At 50.7% G+C, this 19,138-nt stretch overlaps 1 protein-coding gene across 1 annotated transcript in view; it reads left to right on the top strand.

Annotated features, from left to right (window-relative positions):
- The window catches only part of LOC142741938 (protein mab-21-like 3), a 60,582-nt gene extending 56,129 nt beyond the window's left edge, over positions 1-4,453 (top strand). Inside the window, exons 4-6 of the mRNA XM_075851259.1 lie at positions 788-870; positions 3,435-3,629; positions 3,826-4,453. Coding sequence (XP_075707374.1) covers positions 788-870; positions 3,435-3,629; positions 3,826-4,086 — 539 coding nt within the window. The 3' untranslated portion in view covers positions 4,087-4,453. The remainder of the gene's footprint in view (positions 1-787; positions 871-3,434; positions 3,630-3,825) is intronic.
- The last annotated feature ends 14,685 nt before the right edge of the window (positions 4,454-19,138 follow it).

The following is a 19,138-nucleotide window of genomic DNA, read 5'->3' as shown; positions in this document are numbered from 1 at the left end:
TAATGGGGTATGAGGTCATGTAATGAGGTAGGAGGTCATGCAATGAGGTATGAGGTCATGTAATGGGGTATGAGGTCATATGAGGTATGAGGTCATGTAATGGGTCATGAGGTCATCTAATGGGGTATGAGGTCATGCAATGGGGTATGAGGTCATGTAATGGGTTATGAGGTCATGTAATGGGTTATGAGGTCATGTAATGGGTTATGAGGTCATGTAATGGGGTATGAGGTCATGCAATGGGGTATGAGGTCATGTAATGGGGTATGAGGTCATGTAATGGGTATGAGGTCATGTAATGGGGTATCAGGTCATGTAATGGGGTATGAGGTCATGTAATGGATATGAGGTCATGTAATGGGGTATAAGGTCATGTAATGGATATGAGGTCATGTAATGGATATGAGGTCATGTAATGGGGTATGAGGTCATGTAATGGGGTATGAGGTCATGTAATGGGGTATGAGGTCATGTAATGGGGTATGCTGTGACACTGGAGCCGCGATAAACGCTGCACATCATTACATCTCTACAATTCAGCACTGTCCCATCTTCATACCATTTACTGCATATGGCTGTGACCCGTTTAGTGGGGACAGAAACTGACCCTCAATATGTTACCAGTCTATACGTCCCTGTTATCAGTCAGCCCTCATGAACAGTGATATTCAGGACTCCAGGAAAGCTGGGTGGCCAAAAGCTGTCAGATACCGCAGAAGTCTTCACTGTCCGTAGAATGATCCGCACTGATCTCAGTGTCGTTCGGAATCACGCGCGTTATGTTGATGTTCATTCTCAACATCTCGGAAGGCTCGGTGGCCACGGTTCTTTAAGCGATGGCCCTCCAAAGACAGTGCGTGTTGTGTGAAGGTCTGTAATTCATGAGGGACTGAAAATGTCACATTCTTCATTCTGTACAATTTAATCATATTATATATCAGTGATGTCAGTAACAGGGGGCGGGGCTGTGACAACCTCTCACACATGATATACAGGCTGGTTGTCAGTAGTAATAGATGAATAGCTGTTACTGTATATAAGATGTGTGGATCTCATGTCTGATCACAGTGTAATTATATTATATATCAGTGATGTCAGTAACAGGGGGCGGAGCTGTGACAACCTCTCACACATGATATACAGGCTGGTTGTCAGTAGTAATAGATGAATAGCTGTGACTGTATATAAGATGTGTGGATCTCATGTCTGATCACAGTGTAATTATATTATATATCAGTGATGTCAGTAACAGGGGGCGGGGCTGTGACAACCTCTCACACATGATATACAGGCTGGTTGTCAGTAGTAATAGATGAATAGCTGTTACTGTATATAAGATGTGTGGATCGCATGTCTGATCACAATGTAATTATATTATATATCAGTGATGTCAGTAAAAAGGGGCGGGGCTGTGACAACCTCTCACACATGAGATACAGGCTGGTTGTCAGTAGTAATAGATGAATAGCTGTTACTGTATATAAGATGTGTGGATCTCATGTCTGATCACAATGTCATTATATTATATATCAGGGATGTCAGTAACAGGAGGCGGGGCTGTGACAACCTCTCACACATGATATACAGGCTGGTTGTCAGTAGTAATAGATGAATAGCTGTTACTGTATATAAGATGTGTGGATCTCATGTCTGATCACAGTGTAATTATATTATATATCAGTGATGTCAGTAACAGGGGGCGGGGCTGTGACAACCTCTCACACATGATATACAGGCTGGTTGTCAGTAGTAATAGATGAATAGCTGTTACTGTATATAAGATGTGTGGATCTCATGTCTGATCACATGTAATTATATTATATATCAGTGATGTCAGTAACAGGGGGCGGGGCTGTGACAACCTCTCACACATGATATACAGGCTGGTTGTCAGTAGTAATAGATGAATAGCTGTGACTGTATATAAGATGTGTGGATCTCATGTCTGATCACAATGTAATTATATTATATATCAGTGATGTCAGTAACAGGGGGCGGGGCTGTGACAACCTCTCACACATGATATACAGGCTGGTTGTCAGTAGTAATAGATGAATAGCTGTTACTGTATATAAGATGTGTGGATCTCATGTCTGATCACAATGTAATTATATTATATATCAGTGATGTCAGTGACAGGGGGCGGAGCTGTGACAACCTCTCACACATGATATACAGGCAGGTTGTCAGTAGTAATAGATGAATAGCTGTTACTGTATATAAGATGTGTGGATCTCATGTCTGATCACAATGTAATTATATTATATATCAGTGATGTCAGTAACAGGGGGCGGGGCTGTGACAACCTCTCACACATGGTATACAGGCTGGTTGTCAGTAGTAATAGATGAATAGCTGTTACTGTATATAAGATGTGTGGTCTCATGTCTGATCACAATGTAATTATATTATATATCAGTGATGTCAGCACCAGGGGGCGGGGCTGTGACAACCTCTCACACATGATATACAGGCTGGTTGTCAGTAGTAATAGATGAATAGCTGTTAATGTATATAAGATGTGTGGATCTCATGTCTGATCACAATGTAATTATATTATATATCAGTGATGTCAGTAACAGGGGGCGGGGCTTTGACAACCTCTCACACATGATATACAGGCTGGTTGTCAGTAGTAATAGATGAATAGCTGTTACTGTATATAAGATGTGTGGATCTCATGTCTGATCACAATGTAATTATATTATATATCAGTGATGTCAGTAACAGGGGGCGGAGCTGTGACAACCTCTCACACATGATATACAGGCTGGTTGTCAGTAGTGATAGATGAATAGCTGTGACTGTATATAAGATGTGTGGATCTCATGTCTGATCACAGTGTAATTATATTATATATCAGTGATGTCAGTAACAGGGGGCGGGGCTGTGACAACCTCTCACACATGATATACAGGCTGGTTGTCAGTAGTGATAGAGGAATAGCTGTGACTGTATATAAGATGTGTGGATCTCATGTCTGATCACAATGTAATTATATTATATATCAGTGATGTCAGTAACAGGGGGCGGGGCTGTGACAACCTCTCACACATGATATACAGGCTGGTTGTCAGTAGTAATAGATGAATAGCTGTGACTGTATATAAGATGTGTGGATCTCATGTCTGATCACATGTAATTATATTATATATCAGTGATGTCAGTAACAGGGGGCGGGGCTGTGACAACCTCTCACACATGGTATACAGGCTGGTAGTCAGTAGTTATGGATAGAATAAGGATGGTATAATGCAGTATGAGTGGAGTTTATATTTTGGGTAGAGTAGCATTTGAAGATGTCACATATATATATATATATATATATATATAATGTCTTATCCTTTGCACACTTCAGCTCATTGGTTGTTTGGTGTCACACCTTTTTTCAGGGTTTTTGTGTCGCTCAGCAATTATTTCTTTACTTTCTTTAGTCTTTTGGTTTTGACCTTATTGCTCGAACAAATTACCACTGGCAGCTGTCGTTCCTACGTGCAGAGCGCCTCCTGCTGGAGGGGATAGACGAGGATGGAGGATGCCGGATGAAGTGTCTGCGGGTGATTCGGCAGCTGAAGGAAGATGTGTGGTGCCCGGGATCTCGCCCTGTTATCACCTCCCAACATCTGCAGGTGAGATGTCTGAGTTTGGGGTCATCAGCAGGGGCACAGTGCTTCTCTATGACCCCCTGCAGGTGGAGGAGCCTCTGTAGGCCACAGCCCCATTTTGTATGTCACCCGTCTCCTCTCTCTTTATTATCCTAAAGAGGTGGTGAATCTTTTGTCCATATTTAACCCCGATGACTATTTACTGTCCTCTTCCTCACAGATGATCCTCCTCTGGCAGTGTGAGCGGAACCCTTCCTCAAAGGCTTGGCTTTATTTCGGCTCCTGCTTCCTACGTCTTGTGCGCAGACTTTTGAAATGCTCCCGTCAGCGGTTCCTACGTCATTACTTTGTCAGACGTGCAAATCTTCTTAAATACGCAGACACCAACCAGTTAGACAAGCTGGCTGACAAACTGAGTCGATTCTTGCAGAGCCCCACTCTGAATCTGTCTTCATACTATGACCACGCCTCCGTCTGCTGAGACCGCCCCTGAGGAGCAGTTGACTCATAGTGATGGCATTCAGTGATTGAAGATGTGCCGCCTCTCTAGGATTAACAGAGTCAGGGAATACTCATCTGCCCCCAGTGGGAACAATAAGCATTCCTTCTGAATGGCAGCGCTTGTGACCTCTCTGACCTGTTCCATGGAGGGATCGCATGTCCGTCTAGTCCAGTGTGTTTCACTTTGGATGTGAGGATGATCTAGAGCCATTGCGATCCTCGGGGGCGGAGATAACGGTTAGTGACAGCTGTGGTAGGAACGGGCTTATTATGAGATGTGGCTCATCGTCAGCTCTACGTAGCGGAGTCCTTTGTGAGACTGTTTTCAAGATTATAATTGTTGGCACAGGGCATTAGGCCCTATAATTTTCCTGGTGGATTGTGGCGTGACCCAACATGTCATCTCATATATATATATATATATATAACGCCACCCCAATATATAGTACACATCTATAGCTAGAGATTATATAAATGTACTCTGTGTAATGTGCTGTAGGGTCAGTTGTTGCCTTTATCCTGTGGATTGTGAGGCTGCACCATTACAATAAAATCCACTATGAACAACTCACTGGAACGTGTAAGGCATGAAGGCTGAGGCATGAAGGATGAGGCATGAAGGATGAGGGATGAGGCATGAAGGATGAGGCATGAAGGATGAGACCTGAAGGATGAGGTATGAGGCATGAAGGATGAGACATGAAGGATGAGGTATGAGGCATGAGGTATGAAGGTTGAGACATGAAGGTATGAAGGATGAGGTATGAAACATGAAGGATGAGACATGAAGGATGAGACATGAGGCATGAAGGATGAGGCATGAAGGATGAGGTATGAAGGATGAGGTATGAGGCATGAAGGATGAGGCATGAAGGATGAGGTATAAAGGATGAGGCATGAAGGATGAGATATGAGGCACGAAGGATGAGGTATAAAGGATGAGGCATGAGACATGCGGTATGAAGGATGAAGTATGAGACACGAAGGATGAGGCATGAAGGATGAGACATGAGACATGAAGGATGAGGTATAAAGGATGAGGCATGAGACATGAAGGATGAGGCATGAAGTATGAAGTATGAAGGATGAGGTATGAGACATGAAGGATGAGGCATCAAGTATGAAGCATGAGACATGAAGGATGAGGCATGAAGTATGAAGGATGAGGTATAAAGGATGAGGCATGAGACATGAAGGATGAGGCATCAAGGATGAAGGATGAGGTATGAAGAATGAGGTATGAGACATGAAGGATGAGGCATCAAGGATGAAGTATGAAGGATGAGGTATGAAGGATGAGGCATGAGACATGAAGGATGAGGCATCAAGGATGAAGTATGAAGGATGAGGTATGAAGGATGAGGTATGAGACATAAAGGATGAGGTATGAAGGATGAGGCATGAGACATTAAGGATGAGGTATGAAGGATGAGGCATGAGACATGAAGGATGAGGCATCAAGGATGAGGTATGAAGGATGAGGCATGAAGGATGAGGCATGAAGGATGAGACATGAGACATGAAGGATGAGGCATGAAGTATGAAGGATGAGGTATAAAGGATGAGGCATGAGACATGAAGGATGAGGCATCAAGGATGAAGTATGAAGGATGAGGTATGAAGGATGAGGTATGAGACATGAAGGATGAGGTATGATGGATGAGGTATGAGACATGAAGGATGAGGTATGAGACATGATGGATGAGGTATGATGGATGAGGTATGAGACATGAAGGATGAGGTATGATGGATGAGGCATGAAGGATGAGGTATGAAGGATGAGGCATGAAGGATGAGGCATGAAGGATGAGGTATGAGACATGACGTATGAGGTATGAAGGATGAGGCGTGAAGGATGAGGTATGAAGGATGAGGTATGAAGTATGAGGCATGAAGGATGCGGTATGAGACATGAAGGATGAGGTATAAAGGATGAGGCATGAGACATGCGGTATGAAGGATGAAGTATGAGACACGAAGGATGAGGCATGAAGGATGAGGCATGAAGGATGAGGCATGAAGGATGAGACATGAGGCATGAAGGATGAGGCATGAAGGATGAGGCATGAGACATGAAGGATGAGGCATGAAGGATGAGGCATGAGACATGAAGGATGAGGCATGAAGTATGAAGGATGAGGTATAAAGGATGAGGCATGAGACATGAAGGATGAGGCATCAAGGATGAAGTATGAAGGATGAGGTATGAAGGATGAGGTATGAGACATGAAGGATGAGGCATCAAGTATGAAGGATGAGGTATGAAGGATGAGGAATGAGACATGAAGGATGAGGTATAAAGGATGAGACATGAGACATGAAGGATGAGGCATGAAGTATGAAGGATGAGGTATGAAGGATGAGGTATGAGACATGAAGGATGAGGCATCAAGTATGAAGGATGAGGTATGAAGGATGAGGAATGAGACATGAAGGATGAGGTATAAAGGATGAGACATGAGACATGAAGGATGAGGTATAAAGGATGAGGCATGAAACATGAAGGATGAGGCATCAAGGATGAAGTATGAAGGATGAGGTATGAAGGATGAGGCATGAGACATTAAGGATGAGGTTTGAAGGATGAGGCATGAGACATGAAGGATGAGGCATGAAGGATGAGGCATGAAGGATGAGGTATAAAGGATGAGACATGAAGGATGAGGCATGAACTATGAAGGATGAGGTATAAAGGATGAGGCATGAGACATGAAGGATGAGGCATCAAGGATGAAGTATGAAGGATGAGGTATGAAGGATGAGGTATGAGACATGAAGGATGAGGTATGAGACATGATGGATGAGGTATGATGTATGAGGTATGATGGATGAGGCATGAAGGATGAGGTATGATGGATGAGGTATGAGACATGAAGGATGAGGCATGAAGGATGAGGTATGAAGGATGAGGTATGAGACATGAAAAATGAGGCATGAAGGATGAGGTATGAGACATGACGTATGAGGTATGAAGGATGAGGCGTGAAGGATGAGGTATGAAGGATGAGGCATGAAGGATGCGGTATGAGGCATGAAGGATGAGGTATAAAGGATGAGGCATGAGATATGCGGTATGAAGGATGAAGTATGAGACACGAAGGATGAGGCATGAAGGATGAGACATGAGACATGAAGGATGAGGCATGAAGGATGAGGTATAAAGGATGAGGCATGAGACATGAAGGATGAGGCATGAAGTATGAAGGATGAGGCATGAAGGATGAGACATGAGACATGAAGGATGAGACATGAAGGATGAGGTATAAAGGATGAGGCATGAGACATGAAGGATGAGGCATGAAGTATGAAGGATGAGGTATAAAGGATGCGGCATGAGACATGAAGGATGAGGCATCAAGGATGAAGTATGAAGGATGAGGTATGAAGGATGAGGTATGAGACATGAAGGATGAGGCATCAAGGAGGAAGTATGAAGGATGAGGTATGAAGGATGAGGTTTGAGACAAAGGATGAGGTATGAAGGATGAGGCATGAGACATGAAGGATGAGGTATGAGACATAAAGGATGAGGTATGAAGGATGAGGCATGAGGTATGAAGGATGAGGCATGAAGGATGAGGTATAAAGGATGCGACATGGGACATGAAGGATGAGGCATGAAGGATGAGGTATAAAGGATGAGGCATGAGACATGAAGGATGAGGCATCAAGGATGAAGTATGAAGGATGAGGTATGAAGGATGAGGTATGAGACATAAAGGATGAGGTATGAAGGATGAGGCATGAGACATGAAGGATGAGGTATGAAGGATGAGGTATGAAGGATGAGGCATCAAGGATGAGGTATGAAGGATGAGGCATGAAGGATGAGGTATAAAGGATGAGACATGAAGGATGAGGCATGAAGTATGAAGGATGAGGTATAAAGGATGAGGCATGAGACATGAAGGATGAGGCATCTAGGATGAAGTATGAAGGATGAGGTATGAGACATCAAGGATGAGGTATGATGGATGAGGTATGAGACATGAAGGATGAGGTTTGAGACATGATGGATGAGGTATGATGGATGAGGCATGAAGGATGAGGTATGATGAATGAGGTATGAGACATGAAGGATGAGGCATCAAGGATGAGGGATGAGGTATGAGACATGAAGGATGAGGTATGAGACATGAAGGATGAGGCGTGAAGGATGAGGTATGATGGATGAGACATGAAGGATGAGGTATGAGGTATGAAGGATGAGGCGTGAAGGATGAGGTATGATGGATGAGGTATGAAGGATGAGGCGCACGCTTTTGCTGTCTATACTATATGAAGAAACATGTCACATTTTATTATAATATTCTCAGACATGATTACAGATATTTGCAATGCCTGATAACAGAGGACAACAGCCATGCCAGGGACCTGTGCAGGATGAAGTGTGGATTACTGCAGGTTTAGTGACAGGTATTTGGTCCTTGAGGTGGTCCCTGTGGTTTCTACATTGAGGGTTGAGGCCCTGTTCACATTGTCCCTTCATTATAGGACTTGTGAGCTCCACGTCTCCACAGGCTCTGAGGGGGCTACAGGCGGTGATGAAGAATCGGACCCCCCTGCTGGGGACTTCTTCTGGGACCCCTCTCCTGTATGTTCATGGCGGACATTGTTCTCTAGTCATTGTAAGAACAGGAGAATCAAGAGAAAGGAGGCAACAACTACTCCTGCGTCCCCCATCTGTCCTGGGGTGCCCACATATTTTGGGGAACACTAGAGGTTGGAAGGAGCTGAATGGGCGCCTTTCTCTACCAGAGCTCGTGTGACTGGGTGTTTCGGAAGGACGCACAGTTTCCAGATTGACCACGAGGTGTCAGTGCTGCTCCAGAGAACGGCGGTTCCACCATGCGACTTCTTATTGCGCCTCCTCCGATATCTCAGTGTAATGAAATGTTCTGTGACTTTCTAATATACTTTGTTTTTCCATTTTTTTTTAAGATCTCTGCTAGATGTCAGTGAATGTAAATATTCTTCCAACCAGAAGTAATAATAATAGTCCATAGGATTACTCGTAGGGGAACGCAGCCTTCCAGCTCCGCTTTGTGTGGGTTGAGCTGTTATGATTTGTGACCACAAAATGATGATTGAAGTCAGGCGTGAATGAGGTGGGCACCTGGCATGAGGGAGTACGAGGGTCCCATCCTGAGGGAATATGAGGGTCCCATCCTGAGGGATTATGAGGGCCCCATCCTGAGGGATTATGAGGGTCCCCATCCTGAGGGATTATGAGGGTCCCATCCTGAGGGATTATGAGGGCCCCATCCTGAGGGATTATGAGGGTCCCCATCCTGAGGGATTATGAGGGCCCCATCCTGAGGGATTATGAGGGCTCCATCCTGAGGGATTATGAGGGTCCCATCCTGAGGGATTATGAGGGCCCCATCCTGAGGAAATATGAGGGCCCCATCCTGAGGGAATATGAGGGTCCCATCCTCAGGGAATATGGGGGTCCCATCCTGAGGGATTATGAGGGTCCCCATCCTGAGGGAATATGGGGGTCCCATCCTGAGGGATTATGAGGGTCCCATCCTGAGGGATTATGAGGGTCCCTTCCTGAGGGCATATGAGGGTCCCTTCCTGAGGGAATATGAGGGTCCCTTCCTGAGGGAATATGAGGGTCCCCCGTCCATTGTCACATTACTCCAGGTCCATGAGCCGGCGTGCTCTGAACAGGTGGCAGAGGACATGAAGAAGTTAATAGGTGACTAGAATGTGGAGGGATATTTAATAGCTGCCTGTAAATGTCCAGTACGGGCCGTTCCCTGTATGGAGTGCGGTATAACAGGTCGGATAACTCAGGAAACTTATAGCGTCGCCCCACCTCCGCCCTACAGGCACAAAGTCTTCTGAAGGGGCCGGGAAGCTTCATCCCTCATAAAGCAGCTCTACAAGAGACTTTATCACATGAGACCCGCGCACGCAGGGAATATCCGGTCCTAACCAGCGCAACTATAAGATATTGTACAGGAAAGAATCTGCCATGTGCGTGCGAATAGACGGCCGGCGGGGCCTTCACCAGAACCTTCACCCAATGGCTGCAACTTAGAGGCAAGGGATTGGTAACCCAATCCAAGGAGTCATCATGGCGCCCGGCGTCTCTAGCTCAGCTCGTAGGGTCTGGGGGAGATGGAGGATAAATGTGGCCATCGGTGCCGGACAGTCATGGGGGTGGAAAGAGGAATAATTGTCTGGGGAAGGCGTGGAGAAGCAGAAGAGCGGGTAGAGGCATATGATAGGGATTGGAGGACACTAAAGTGGGAGGAGTATGAAGGGGGTTTTAGGTAGGCCATGTAGTGGGGGGTTAGATTTGGAAAGGTGAAGACCCACCTGGTTATTGTGTTAAATGTTTTGACAGAGGGAGGGGGCTCTCTTTGTCACCCAACAGTGGCCCATGAGTGCCATTGCCGGCCACCGACAGGTTTCAATTGCAATAACCACGGCCTGCCCTGCTGTATGCCTATTAGGCGGTGTCAGAGGCCGGCCCGATAGATTGCCTGTCAGTTTTACACTGTACTAAGTATTCCAAAGTATTATATCAGCCATCCGAAAAAAGGTAAAAGAAACGAAAACTGTTCAATAAAGTTTCTGAAAAAAAAAAGTGAATGTAAAAGTAAAATAAAAACATTCGTTTCTATAAAAAGTGGTTTTATTTACTAAAAGTGTAAAAAAATGATAAAAAATACACATGTATGGAATCACTGCGATCGTAGCAACCTGAGCCACTAAGGTAACTCATTAATTAAACCGCAGGGTGGACACCATACAAAGAAAATGACAAAATAGCTTTTTTTCCACCCCCCCCCCCAAAAAATAGAATAAAAGTTAATCAAGAATTCCCATGTGCACCAAAACAGAAGCAATGACAACGCAGCTCGTCCCGCAAATATCAAGCTCACATGTGGCGACAGCGACAGAAAAATAAAAAACGTACGGCTCTTGGAATGTGAAGATGAAAAACGAATGTTTGGTCATTAAGGGGTTAATAACGAAGCGGAGCGAGCGCCGATACATCCATGAAGAAATACGACTTCTGCGAGAACTAAAAACCGAGCGCTTCTCTATAACAGACGGTTTATATTTACAGACACGTGGGGACATAGAGGAGGTGCTGGTCCCGCTGGAGTCCCCCCCAATAATTACAGGACGGACGTCACAAGGTCTCCGACACATTCCCAGGTAATAGAAGGTGAATCTGGGGAAATACATAACAGCGAGTGCTGGTTCCGTCTTAGGATTCCCCTCATTACTTACGATGGAAGGAGCGATGATCTCCATGTAAAACAACTTCAGAAATATTCCCAGTCCAGATGTGTCCGATCCCTCCTCGTCCAGATGTGTCCGATCCCTCCTCGTCCGGATGTGTCCGATCGCTCCTCGTCCGGATGTGTCCGATCCCTCCTCGTCCGGATGTGTCCGATCCCTCCTCGTCCGGATGTGTCCGATCCCTCCTCGTCCGGATGTGTTCGATCCCTCCTCGTCCGGATGTGTCCGATCCCTCCTCGTCCGGATGTGTCCGATCCCTCCTCGTCCGGATGTGTCCGATCCCTCCTCGTCCGGATGTGTCCGATCCCTCCTTGTCCGGATGTGTCCGATCCCTCCCCGTCCGGATGTGTCCGATCCCTCCCAGTCCAGATGTGTCCGATCCCTCCTCGTCCAGATGTGTCCGATCCTTCCCTGTCCAGATGTGTCCGATCTCTCCCAGTCCAGATGTGTCCGATCCCTCCTCGTCCAGATGTGTCCGATCCCTCCTCGTCCAGATGTGTCCGATCCCTCCTCGTCCAGATGTGTCCGATCCCTCCTCGTCCAGATGTGTCCGATCCCTCCTCGTCCAGATGTGTCCGATCCCTCCTCGTCCAGATGTGTCCGATCCCTCCTCGTCCAGATGTGTCCGATCCCTCCTCGTCCAGATGTGTCTGATCCCTCCTCGTCCAGATGTGTCCGGTCCATCCCCGTCCAGATGTGTCCGATCTCTCCCAGTCCAGATGTGTCCGATCCCTCCTCGTCCAGATGTGTCCGATCTCTCCCAGTCCAGATGTGTCCAATCCATCCCCGTCCAGATGTGTCCGATCCCTCCTCGTCCAGGCCGCAGCTCCACAACTTCTTCTAGGATCATCGGCAGGAGACACTAAATGTTCATGTGATGTGGAGCGGAGGTGAGATGTGATCCATCGTCTCAGTAGATGATTGGAGTTTTAGTCCAATACACATGGAAAGGTGAAGTCCGAATTCTTGAGGGAAATGTGTTGCAAAATTTTCTTCAGGATATAAAGAGGATTTAATATAAAATTTAGGAGTAAGGAAACACATGAGGCCGATCCAATAAATGCCAACCAGTCATGTAGGACACGTGGCTCCCAAACTTTCTGAGGCCGGGACCCAGTTTTGGCCGAGACTTTTGTTTGGGGCCCCCACTATCGTACTTAGCCCCATTTTGTCTGACGGATGTCCACATTATTTGTAGTTAGATGCCGGTACTTGGCTCCAATAAAAAAATAAGTCCTTGCAACATCATAAACAACGATACTTGTGCGGGCGGGGGAGGGGTGGGCTCAAGGTATCTTGTTGCTGTGCGTTGCTGAGGCCCGACTATGGCCGCTGATGTGACCCGACCCGTCCATCAGTGGCATAGCTAGGGGAGTAAATCACATCTGAGTGGGCCCCCCACATATTATAATGCCCCCATATATTATAATGCCCCCATAGATGCCCCCACACCGCATAATGCCTCCATAGCTGCCCCCACACAGTATAATGCCCCCATTCGGTATATTGGCCCATCATAACCCCTTTCACTATACCCAGTATAATGTCCCTACAGTGCCTAATAGAAAAATAATAACTTACCTATCCCTGTTCGCACGACGAGTGGAGGGGGTTCTTCTTCTCCTTTGGTCTGAGCTATGAATGACTCGGTGCAGATGGGGGTGATGATGTCACTGCATCGTGCCTGTCTGTGCCGCTCACTGCATCGTGCCGCTCGCTGCATCGCTCCTGTCTGTGCCGCTCGCTGCATCGTGCCTGTCTGTGCAGCTCCCTGCATCGTGCCTGTCTGTGCCGCTCGCTGCATCGCTCCTGTCTGTGCCGCTCACTGCATCGTGCCTGTCTGTGCCGCTCGCTGCATCGTGCCTGTCTGTGCCGCTCCATGCATCGTGCCTGTCTGTGCCGTTCACTGCATCATGCCTGTCTGTGCCGCTCCATGCATCGTGCCTGTCTGTGCCGCTCACTGCATCGTGCCTGTCTGTGCCGCTCGCTGCATCGTGCCTGTCTGTGCCGCTCGCTGCATCGTGCCTGTCTGTGCCGCTCCATGCATCGTGCCTGTCTGTGCCGCTCGCTGCATCGTGCCTGTCTGTGCCGCTCGCTGCATCGTGCCTGTCTGTGCCGCTCGCTGCATCGTGCCTGTCTGTGCCGCTCGCTGCATCGTGCCTGTGTGTGCCGCTCCATGCACCGTGCCTGTCTGTGCCGCTCACTGCATCGTGCCTTCTGTGCCGCTCACAGCATCGTGCCTGTCTGTGCCGCTCACGGCATCGTGCCTGTCTGTGCCGCTCGCTGCATCGTGCCTGTCTGTGCCGCTCCATGCATCGTGCCTGTCTGTGCCGCTCACTGCATCGTGCCTGTCTGTGCCGCTCACTGCATCGTGCCTGTCTGTGCCGCTCACTGCATCGTGCCTGTCTGTGCCGCTGGCTGCATCGTGCCTGTCTGTGCCGCTGGCTGCATCGTGCCTGTCTGTGCCGCTCCATGCATCGTGCCTGTCTGTGCCGCTCGCTGCATCGTGCCTGTCTGTGCCGCTCGCTGCATCGTGCCTGTCTGTGCCGCTCGCTGCATCGTGCCTGTCTGTGCCGCTCGCTGCATCGTGCCCGTCTGTGCCGCTCGCTGCATCGTGCCCGTCTGTGCCGCTCGCTGCATCGTGCCCGTCTGTGCCGCTCCATGCATCGTGCCTGTCTGTGCCGCTCACTGCATCGTGCCTGTCTGTGCCGCTAACGGCATCGTGCCTGTCTGTGCCGCTAACGGCATCGTGCCTGTCTGTGCCGCTAACGGCATCGTGCCTGTCTGTGCCGCTAACGGCATCGTGCCTGTCTGTGCCGCTAACGGCATCGTGCCTGTCTGTGCCGCTAACGGCATCGTGCCTGTCTGTGCCGCTAACGGCATCGTGCCTGTCTGTGCCGCTAACGGCATCGTGCCTGTCTGTGCCGCTAACGGCATCGTGCCTGTCTGTGCCGCTAACGGCATCGTGCCTGTCTGTGCCGCTAACGGCATCGTGCTTGTCTGTGCCGCTCGCTGCATCGTGCCTGTCTGTGCCGCTCGTTGCATCGTGCCTGTCTGTGCCGCTCGCTGCATCGTGCCTGTCTGTGCCGCTCGCTGCATCGTGCCTGTCTGTGCCGCTCGCTGCATCGTGCCTGTCTGTGCCGCTCCATGCATCGTGCCTGTCTGTGCCGCTCCATGCATCGTGCCTGTCTGTGCCGCTCCATGCATCGTGCCTGTCTGTGCCGCTCCATGCATCGTGCCTGTCTGTGCCGCTCGCTGCATCGTGCCTGTCTGTGCCGCTCGCTGCATCGTGCCTGTGTGTGCCGCTCCATGCACCGTGCCTGTCTGTGCCGCTCACGGCATCGTGCCTGTCTGTGCCGCTCACGGCATCGTGCCTGTCTGTGCCGCTCACGGCATCGTGCCTGTCTGTGCCGCTCACGGCATCGTGCCTGTCTGTGCCGCTCACGGCATCGTGCCTGTCTGTGCCGCTCACGGCATCGTGCCTGTCTGTGCCGCTCACGGCATCGTGCCTGTCTGTGCCGCTAACGGCATCGTGCCTGTCTGTGCCGCTAACGGCATCGTGCCTGTCTGTGCCGCTAACGGCATCGTGCCTGTCTGTGCCGCTCACGGCATCGTGCTTGTCTGTGCCGCTCACTGCATCGTGCCTGTCTGTGCCGCTCACGGCATCGTGCCTGTCTGTGCCGCTCACGGCATCGTGCCTGTCTGTGCCGCTCACGGCATCGTGCCTGTCTGTGCCGCTCACGGCATCGTGCCTGTCTGTGCCGCTCACGGCATCGTGCCTGTCTGTGCCGCTCACGGCATCGTGCCTGTCTGTGCCGCTCACGGCATCGTGCCTGTCTGTGCCGCTCACGGCATCGTGCCTGTCTGTGCCGCTCACGGCATCGTGCCTGTCTGTGCCGCTCACGGCATCGTGCCTGTCTGTGCCGCTCGCTGCATCGTGCCTGTCTGTGCCGCTCCATGCATCGTGCCTGTCTGTGCCGCTCACTGCATCGTGCCTGTCTGTGCCGCTGGCTGCATCGTGCCTGTCTGTGCCGCTCCATGCATCGTGCCTGTCTGTGCCGCTCACTGCATCGTGCCTGTCTGTGCCGCTAACGGCATCGTGCCTGTCTGTGCCGCTAACGGCATCGTGCCTGTCTGTGCCGCTAACGGCATCGTGCCTGTCTGTGCCGCTAACGGCATCGTGCCTGTCTGTGCCGCTAACGGCATCGTGCCTGTCTGTGCTGCTCACGGCATCGTGCTTGTCTGTGCCGCTCACTGCATCGTGCCTGTCTGTGCCGTTCACTGCATCGTGCCTGTCTGTGCCGCTCGCTGCATCGTGCCTGTCTGTGCCGCTCCATGCATCGTGCCTGTCTGTGCCGCTCCATGCATCGTGCCTGTCTGTGCCGCTCACTGCATCGTGCCTGTCTGTGCCGCTCGCTGCATCGTGCCTGTCTGTGCCGCTCGCTGCATCGTGCCTGTCTGTGCCGCTCCATGCATCGTGCCTGTCTGTGCCGCTCCATGCATCGTGCCTGTCTGTGCCGCTCCATGCATCGTGCCTGTCTGTGCCGCTCGCTGCATCGTGCCTGTCTGTGCCGCTCGCTGCATCGTGCCTGTCTGTGCCGCTCCATGCATCGTGCCTGTCTGTGCCACTCCATGCATCGTGCCTGTCTGTGCCGCTCACTGCATCGTGCCTGTCTGTGCCGCTCACTGCATCGTGCCTGTCTGTGCCGCTCGCTGCATCGTGCCTGTCTGTGCCACTTGCTGCATCGTGCCTGTCTGTGCCGCTCCATGCATCGTGCCTGTCTGTGCCGCTCGCTGCATCGTGCCTGTCTGTGCCGCTAACGGCATCGTGCCTGTCTGTGCCGCTAACGGCATCGTGCCTGTCTGTGCCGCTCACGGCATCGTGCTGGTCTGTGCCGCTCACTGCATCGTGCCTGTCTCTGCCGCTCACTGCATCGTGCCTGTCTGTGTCACTCACGGCATCGTGCCTGTCTGTGCCACTCACGACATCGTGCTTGCCTGTGCCGCTCACTGCATCGTGCCTGTCTCTGCCGCTCACTGCATCGTGCCTGTCTATGCCGCTCACTGCATCGTGCCTGTCTATGCCGCTCACTGCATCGTGCCTGTCTGTGCCGCTCACTGCATCGTGCCTGTCTGTGCCGCTCACTGCATCGTGCCTGTCTGTGCCGCTCACTGCATCGTGCCTGTCTGTGCCGCTCACTGCATCGTGCCTGTCTATGCCACTCACTGCATCGTGCCTGTCTATGCCGCTCACTGCATCGTGCCTGTCTATGCCGCTCACTGCATCGTGCCTGCCTATGCCGCTCACTGCTCACTGCATGGTGAATGATGGACCAAGGAGCCGTCAGCTCCTTGCGCCAGCATTGAATTCTACTGTATCTGCATCCTGAGGACGCAGATACAGTTGGAACCAGGACATCAGTGATTGGCTCTTTACAGGACCACCCAGTGAGTCGCGACCCACTGTATGGCAAGCACTGACCTAGTAGATGTCGGACTTTGGCATTGTTTATGGGTATGTCCAGCCACCCAAAAACTCTGTGGAGATGGGCACAAAACAATCCAGAGAAAATGCCATTTTCCCCACAGATTTATGTAACGCCCCTCAGACCGTTTACATCTAATAGATCTGATCCGAACTGCAGCTAAAAAATTCCTAATCAATCAATGGCCACAGAATGAAAACCCAAAGTACAAATAGTTTATACTTATTCTATAGTTCCTCCTGTCAGTGGAATGGTTGGACATATGAGCCGCCTTTTTGAGAAGAAAGACATACGACACATTATTTGTCCAGGGAGGGGGGGTGGGGAGGTTGTATTAAGGGATTTCTTATGTCACTTATTTGTGTTGTTAACATCATAGATCGAAATACAAAAACAGCCGATCCTGTAAGTTGTGAGGTGCGGCCTCCAGGGATCGCACGTTTCTCCAGCACATCCCACAGATGATCGGATTGAGATCTGGGGAATTTGGAGACGACATCTTAAAATCTTTGTCATGTTCCTCATCATTCCTGGACAATGTCTGCAGTGTGGCGGGGGCGCTATCCTGCAGTGTGGCGGGGGCGTTATCCTGCAGTGTGGCGGGGGCGTTATCCTGCAGTGTGGCGGGGGTGTTATCCTGCAGTGTGGTGGGGGCGTTATCCTGCAGTGTGGCGGGGGCGTTATCCTGTAGTGCGGCGGGGGCGTTATACTGCAGTGCGGCGGGGGCGTTATCCTGCAGCGTGGCAGGGGCATTATCCTGCAGTGTGGCGGGGGCATTATCCTGCAGTGTGGCGGGGGCATTATCCTGCAGTGTGGCGGGGGCATTATCCTGCAGTGTGGCGGGGGCATTATCCTGCAGTGTAGCGGGGACATTATCCTGCAGTGTGGCGGGGGCATTATCCTGCAGTGTGGCGGGGGCGTTATCCTGCAGTGTGGCAGAGGCATTATCCTGCAGGTGGCGGGGGCATTATCCTGCAGTGTGGCGGGGGTATTATCCTGCAGTGTGGCGGGGCATTATCCTGCAGTGTGGCGGGGGCATTATCCTGCAGTGTCGTGGGAGCATTATCCTGCAGTGTGGCGGGGGCATTATACTGCAGTGTGGCGGGGGCATTATTCTGCAGTGTGGCGGGGGCATTATCCTGCAGTGTGGCGGGGGAATTCTCCTGCAGTGTTGCGGGGGCAAAATCCTGCAGTGTAGCAGGGGCTTTATCCTGCAGTGTGGGGGGGGGGGCATTATCCTGCTGACAGAGGGCATTATCCTGCAGTGTGGTGGGGGCATTATCCTACATTGTAGAGGGGGCATCATCCTGCAGTGTAGCGGAGGCGTTATCCTGCAGTGTGGCGGGGGCATTAACCTGCAGTGTGGCGGGGGCATTATCCTGCAGTGTAGCAGGGGCATTATCCTGCAGTGTGGCGGGGGCATTATCCTGCTGACAGAGCGTATTATCCTGCAGTGTAGCAAGGGGATTATTCTGCAGTGTGGCGGGGGCATTATCCTGCAGTGTGGAGGAGGCATTATCCTGCAGTGTGGCGGGGGCATTATCCTGCAGTGTGGAGGAGGCATTATCCTGCAGTGTGGCGGGGGCATTATCCTGCAGTGTGGCGGGGGCATTATCCTGCAGTGTGGCGGGGGCATTATCCTGCAGTGTGGCGGGGCATTATCCTGCAGTGTGACGGGGGCATTAACCTGCAGTGTGGCGGGGGCATTATCCTGCAGTGTGATGGGGGCATTATCCTGCAGTGTGGGGAGGGGGCATTATCCTGCAGTTTAGCAGGGGCATTTTCCAGCAGTGTAGCAGGGGCATTATCCTGCAGTGTGACGGGGGCATTATCCTGCAGTGTGGCGGGGGCATTATCCTGCAGTGTGGTGGGGGCATTATCCGGCAGTGTGGTGGGGCATTATCCTGCAGTGTGGGGGGGGCATTATCCTGCAGTGTAGCAGGGGCATTTTCCAGCAGTGTAGCAGGGGCATTATCCTGCAGTGTGACGGGGGCATTATCCTGCAGTATGACGGGGGCATTATCCTGCAGTGTGGCGGGGGCATTATCCTGCAGTGTGGAGGAGGCATTATCCTGCAGTGTGGCGGGGGCGTTATCCTGCAGTGTGGCGGGGCATTATCCTGCAGTGTGGCGGGGCATTATCCTGCAGTGTGGCGGGGGCATTATCCTGCAGTGTGGAGGGGGCATTATCCTGCAGTGTGGCGGGGGCATTATCCTGCAGTGTGGCGGGGGCATTATCTTGCAGTGTGGCGGGGCATTATCCTGCAGTGTGGCGGGGGCA

The sequence above is a fragment of the Rhinoderma darwinii genome, chromosome 2 (assembly GCF_050947455.1).
Source record: "Rhinoderma darwinii isolate aRhiDar2 chromosome 2, aRhiDar2.hap1, whole genome shotgun sequence".
NCBI lineage: Eukaryota > Metazoa > Chordata > Amphibia > Anura > Rhinodermatidae > Rhinoderma > Rhinoderma darwinii.
The sequence above is the reverse complement of the archived record's forward strand: the minus strand, read 5'-3'. Positions and strand labels throughout refer to the sequence as shown.